This window comes from Lampris incognitus, chromosome 1 (assembly GCF_029633865.1).
Source record: "Lampris incognitus isolate fLamInc1 chromosome 1, fLamInc1.hap2, whole genome shotgun sequence".
Lineage (NCBI taxonomy): Eukaryota > Metazoa > Chordata > Actinopteri > Lampriformes > Lampridae > Lampris > Lampris incognitus.
In genome coordinates this window covers 56,364,676-56,370,675 of record NC_079211.1, presented here as the reverse complement: position 1 = coordinate 56,370,675, position 6,000 = coordinate 56,364,676, and the positions used below count along the sequence as shown (strand labels likewise).

The following is a 6,000-nucleotide window of genomic DNA, read 5'->3' as shown; positions in this document are numbered from 1 at the left end:
TCTCTCTCTCTCTCTCTCTCTCTCTCTCTCTCTCTCTCTCTCTCTCTCTCTCTCTCTCTCTCTCTCTCTCTCTCTCTCTCTCTGTTTTGTTGTCTCTGTCTCTCTCTCTGTCTCTCCCACGCCCAGAGGATAGCAGAGCTCTGCAGAGAGCGGGAGGCCCAGCAGGGTGCACTCACAGCGCCCCCGGGTGGCCACAGTGAGGAGTCACCGCAGGGCCTGGCTCTCCAGCTGGCAGACAGCAGGGCCAAGCTACGTCGCCTTAAACAGCAACTGTGAGTGTGTGTGAGTGTGTGTGTGTGTATTTGAGTGTGTGTGTGTGTGTGTGAGTGTGTTTGTCTGTGTGTGTGTGTGTGTGTGTGTGTGTGTGTGTGTGTGTGTGTGTGTGAGTGTTTGTGTGTGAGTGTGTGAGTGAGTGTGGGTGTGTGTTTGTGTGAGTGTGTGTGTGAGTGTGTGTGTGTTTGAGTGAGTGTGTTTGTGTATGTGTGTGTGTGTATGTGATTGAGTGTGTGTATGAGCGAGTGTGTGTGTGAGTGTGTGTATGTGAGTGTGTGTTTGTGTGTGTACGTGTGTTTGCGTGTGTGTATGTGAGTGAGTGTGTGTACGTGAGTGAGTGTTTATGTGAGTGAATGAGTGTGTGTGTGTGTGAGTGAGTGTGGGTGTGTGTTTGTGTGAGTGTGTGTGTGTGTGTGTGAGTGTGTGTGTGTTTGAGTGTGTGTGTGTGTGAGTGTGTGTGTGTGTATGTGTGTGTGTTTGAGTGAGTGTGTATGTGAGTGAGTGAGTGTGTGTGTGTGTGTGTGTGTGTGTGTGAGTGAGTGTGGGTGTGTGTGTGTGTGTGTGTATGTGTGTGTGTTTGAGTGTGTGTGTGTGTGAGTGTGAGTGTGTGTGTGTGTGAGTGTGTGTGTGTGTGTGAGTGTGAGTGTGTGTGTGTGTGTGTGTGTGCGTGCAACAACAGATGGAGACAACAGGGCAGTTCAGTTCAACGTGTAACCTATGTAAAGCATATCAACTACTACAGTCCCTGTTTTGGGAGGAGAAGGCCGTTGTTGTTGCTGGGCAAATGTAATTTTGTGGGGCGTCCAGGTGGCGTGGCGCTCTTTTCCGTTGCCTGTCAACACGGGGATCAAAAGTTGGAATCCCCGTGTTGCCAGTGGCGGCTGGTGCTAAAAATGGGGAGGGGGGCAATTTAGCTTGGTGCAGCACACCTGACAGCTGCTTTAACGTCCACACAGTCCCAGAGTTATTCAGAAGGACCATGTAGCCTATAGATGTTATCAGGACTCGTAGGCGGTGGATGATTGACAGCTGAGACGGGGCATCGTGGTGGGTGTGAACATGATTGACAGCCACGAGAATTGTCCAATCACATTAGATCAAAAAACATTAAAACAATACCGATTCACTGCCGATTAAAGTGGGAGTGTCTGGGGACACAGAACTGCGCCCCCTGGAAAATCTGAAGAAACCAATCAGACAGCAGCCTCAGGTCACCTGCTCGCCACAAGTCTGAGAGCTTACATAGGTATCGTTTGGCCAGCGCCCCTCATCCAGGAAGTACATGTATTCAGACCGGAAGTATATGTATTCAGACAGGAAGTATATATATTCAGACCGGTAGTATATGTATTCAGACAGGAAGTATATGTTTTCAGACAGGAAGTATATGTATTCAGACCGGAAGTATATGTATTCAGACCGGAAGTATATGTTTTCAGACAGGAAGTATATGTATTGAGACCGGACGTATATGTACTCAGACCGGAAGTATATGTATTCAGACAGGAAGTATATGTATTCAGACAGGAAGTATATGTATTCAGACAGGAACCAACCAAACACCATTTGAACCAATATTTAATGCTGCTGACAGACGCTCACAGACTGAAAACACTTTTATTTCATCATTATTTGCATCATACAAGTAAATTATGTTTAACATGTTTATGTAGATTTTCATCTCTTGATCTTTGAAGGGGGCGGCGCCCCAGCGCCGTCTACTGGCCAGCCGCCACTGTGCGTTATCTCCTGCTTGGTCGGGCGTCCCTACAGACACAATTGCAGAGGTGTAACAACCAGGTGCAGAAAGTAAAACCATGTATTTGCTCCACTCATGCCGTACACCAGCAGATTCTAGTCAGCACCACACCTCCTCAACTAGGGAGGGGGACTAGCTAATGACATCAGCTGGTTTAGCAACGCGGTTGCAGCAAATACACGGTGTGGACATTTACTTTCTGGACCTGGTTTTTACACCTCTGCAATTGGCCGTGTCTGCGGGTGGGAAGTCGGATGTGGGTATGTGTCCTGGTGGCCGCACTAGCGCCTCCTCTGGTCGGTCGAGGCGCCTGTTCGGGGGGGAGGGGGACTGGGGGGGAATAGCGTGATCCTCCCACGTGCTACGTCCCCCTGGTGAAACTCCTCACTGTCAGGCGACTCCATATGTATGGGAGGAGGCATGTGGTAGTCTGCAGCCCTCCCCGGATCAGCAGAGGGGGTGGAGCAGCGACCGGGACGGCTCGGGAGAGCGGGGTAATTGGCCGGGTACAATTGGGGGGAAAAGGGGGGGGTAATCCCTGTTTGGCTTCTTTCAAATATGCCGAGCAGCCAGTTCCCTTCCAGCCAGCATGTGATATGCTGACAGCAAGTTCAGGTGAAGTGAAAGGTTCTGCTGTAGAAGTTGAGTGGGTGCAGCCAGAGGAATAGGTACTCATGTTAAAATGAGGTTTTACACGATGTTGGGTTATGTTGTGTGTTCATATCATGATGCCAGTAAGTGTGTGTTTCTAGAGAAGATAAAGGTGATCAGCTGCTGGATTACACACAGGAAATTCAAACTATGGAGGAGCAGTTAAAGAGACTACAGAAAGAGGTTCACACACACACACACACACACACACACACACACACACACACACACACACGCACACACATACACACACGCATGCGCGCAGTTTATACATACATAGATAATTCTTAAGAAATGTGGGAATTTGATTCGTCGTGATGCTGAAATAAAATCAGACACGTCACAATATTTTAAGTAGAACATCTAGTAAGGTCTTTATGTTTGGTAGGCCTGTCCACAGTATTCACACGTGTCATACTGTACTGCTGACAAATACACTAATAACACACATACACACACACATATGTCATACTGTACTGCTGACAAATACGATAATAACACCAGGACACATACCCACAGGCAGGTCGTTTGAAACACAGAATCAAACACTGCTCATGGTCATTTCCATATCTGACTTGTTCCTCACTCGCCCTGACATCGTGTGTGTGTGTGTGTGTGTGTGTGTGTGTGTGTGTGTGTGTGTGTGTGTGTGTGTGTGTGTGTGTGTGTGTGTGTGTGTGTGTGTGTGTGCGCGCGCGCGCACGCGCGCGCGTGCAGAACCGGTCTCTGCAGGGCGGCTTGCGTGGCATGCGTGCTCTGCAGGACGAGCTGGACTGTGCTCTGGAGCGGGCGGGTCAGGCGGAGCAGCTTCAGTCGGAGCTTCAGAGCTGTAAGAACAGATTGTTCAGCCTGGAGGTCACACGCACACAGCTCAAGGTACAGCATGCAGAAATATACACAATGCACACGGAAATGCACAAGCTCACGCAAAAACAGAAGGATAAATACAGTCAACCACATACTAATATATGATCTATGAGGGTATAAAACAAGCAGCCACTGTAAAGAAGCACTCGGATATTTATCTAAGAGCAGCCAGTCACATGGTGCACAGTTTATATCAACATTACATATACATTATACACTCACTGGCCACTTTATTAGGTACACCTTGCTGGTACCGGGTTGGACCCCCTTTTGCCTTCAGAACTGCCTTAATCCTTCGTGGCATAGATTCAACAAGGTACTGGAAACATTCCTCAGAGAGTTTGGTCCATATTGACATGAAGGCATCACGCAGTTGCTGCAGATTTGTCGGCTGTACATCCATGATGCGAATCTCCCGGTCCACCACATCCCAAAGGTGCTCTATTGGATTGAGATCTGGTGACTGTGGAGGCCATTTGAGTACAGTGAACTCATTGTCATGTTCAAGAAACCAGTCTGAGATGATTCGAGCTTTATGACATGGCGTGTTATCCTGCTGGAAGTAGCCTTCAGAAAATGGGAACACTGTGGTCATAAAGGGATGGACATGGTCAGCAACAATACTCAGGTAGGCTGTGGCGTTGACACGATGCTCAATTGGTACTAAGGGGCCCAAAGTGTGCCAAGAAAATATCCCCCACACCATTACACCACCACCACCAGCCTGAACCGTTGATACAAGGCAGGATGGATCCATGCTTTCATGTTGTTGACGCCAAATTCTGACCCTACCATCCGAATGTCGCAGCAAAAATCGAGACTCATCAGACCAGGCAACGTTTTTCCAATCTTCTATTGTCCAATTTTGGTGAGCCTGTGCGAATTGTAGCCTCAGTTTCCTGTTCTTAGCTGACAGGAGTGGCACCCGGTGTGGTCTTCTGCTGCTGTAGCCCATCTGCCTCAAGGTTCGACGTGTTGTGCGTTCAGAGATGCTCTTCTGCATACCTCGGTTGTAATGAGTGGTTATTTGAGTTACTGTTGCCTTTCTATCAGCTCAAACCAGTCTGGCCATTCTGCTCTGACCTCTGGCATCAACAAGGCATTTTCGCCCACAGAACTGCCGCTCACTGGATATTTTCTCTTTTTCGGACCATTCTCTGTAAACCCTAGAGATGGTTGTGCGTGAAAATCCCAGTAGATCAGCAATTTCTGAAATACTCAGACCAGTCCGTCTGGCACCAACAACCATGCATCGTTCAAAGTCACTTAAATCACCTTTCTTCCCCATTCTGATGCTCGGTTTGAACTGCAGTAGATCGTCTTGACCATGTCTACATGCCTAAATGCATTGAGTTGCTGCCATGTGATTGGCTGATTAGAAATTTGCGTTAACGAGCAGTTGGACAGGTGTGCCTAATAAAGTGGCCGGTGGGTGTATATATGTATGCGTATAATGTGTAGGTATATAACAGGGTTCTGTATTGGGCCCCCTCCTATTTATTACTTACTTACTACCTCTTGGCCACATTTTCAGGAAGTTTGGCATTAAATTTCACTGTTATGCGGATGACACCCGGCTTTATCTATCCACCAAGCCTACCTCCACCCTTCCACCCGCTTCCCTTTCTGACTGCTTACTAGAGATTAGACCCTGGTTTTCGTACCACTTCCTCAAACTTAATAGTGATAAAACCAAGGTCCTCCTAGTAGGCACTAAATCTGCTTTGGACAAACCTGATAGTTTTTCTCTGACTATTGACAATTCTATAGTTCCTCCATTGCCTAAGGTTAAGAGTCTGGGTGTCCTGGACAACACATTATCTTTTGAAGCCCACATCCACAATGTTACTCAGTCTGCATACCTCCACCTACGCAATATTAATCATCTTCGCCCGTCACTTACACCTAAAAGCACCACCATACTCACTCAAACCCTGGTTACATCCCGTATTGACTACTGTAATTCTATCCTCTTTGGTCTTCCCCTCAAGTGTCTTCATAAATTGGTCCAGAATTCAGCTGCCCGTATCATTACCAGAACTCCTTCCATACATCATATCACCCCTGTTCTTCAGCAACTCCATTGGCTCCCTGTTAAATACCGTATTGACTTCAAGATCCTGCTCCTCCTCACCTTTTTAAGGCCCTTAATAACCTAGCTCCTTCATACCTTTCTGAACATGTCTGATGCTGGTTTTCCATGGTATCACGAGAGTCCGGCTGTGTCCGGCGGTGCTTCTGCATCCAAGATATCCACAATAACATCATAATTGATCGGCACGATGGCAAAAACAACACAAATAAGACCGTCATAAAAAAACTGGAGTTATCCTTAATTAAACATCATCACAAAGGCTGTCCCGGGAGCATGGTGGTCTATTCCGTCGCCTACCAACACGGGGATCGCTGGTTCGAATCCTCGTGTTACCTCCGGCATGGTCAGGCGTCCC

General features: G+C 47.7%; 1 protein-coding gene across 2 annotated transcripts in view; it reads left to right on the top strand.

Moving 5' to 3' along the window:
• Positions 1-6,000, top strand: part of ccdc88b (coiled-coil domain containing 88B) — a 66,651-nt gene that overhangs the window by 20,564 nt on the left and 40,087 nt on the right. The window contains exons 8-10 of one of the 2 annotated variants that reach the window (XM_056284825.1): positions 127-272; positions 2,785-2,866; positions 3,401-3,559. In XM_056284825.1, the coding sequence (XP_056140800.1) occupies positions 127-272; positions 2,785-2,866; positions 3,401-3,559 (387 nt within the window). Of the gene's footprint in view, positions 1-126; positions 273-2,784; positions 2,867-3,349; positions 3,560-6,000 lie in introns of those variants that run through there. The other variant, XM_056284816.1, reaches the window with a different exon arrangement.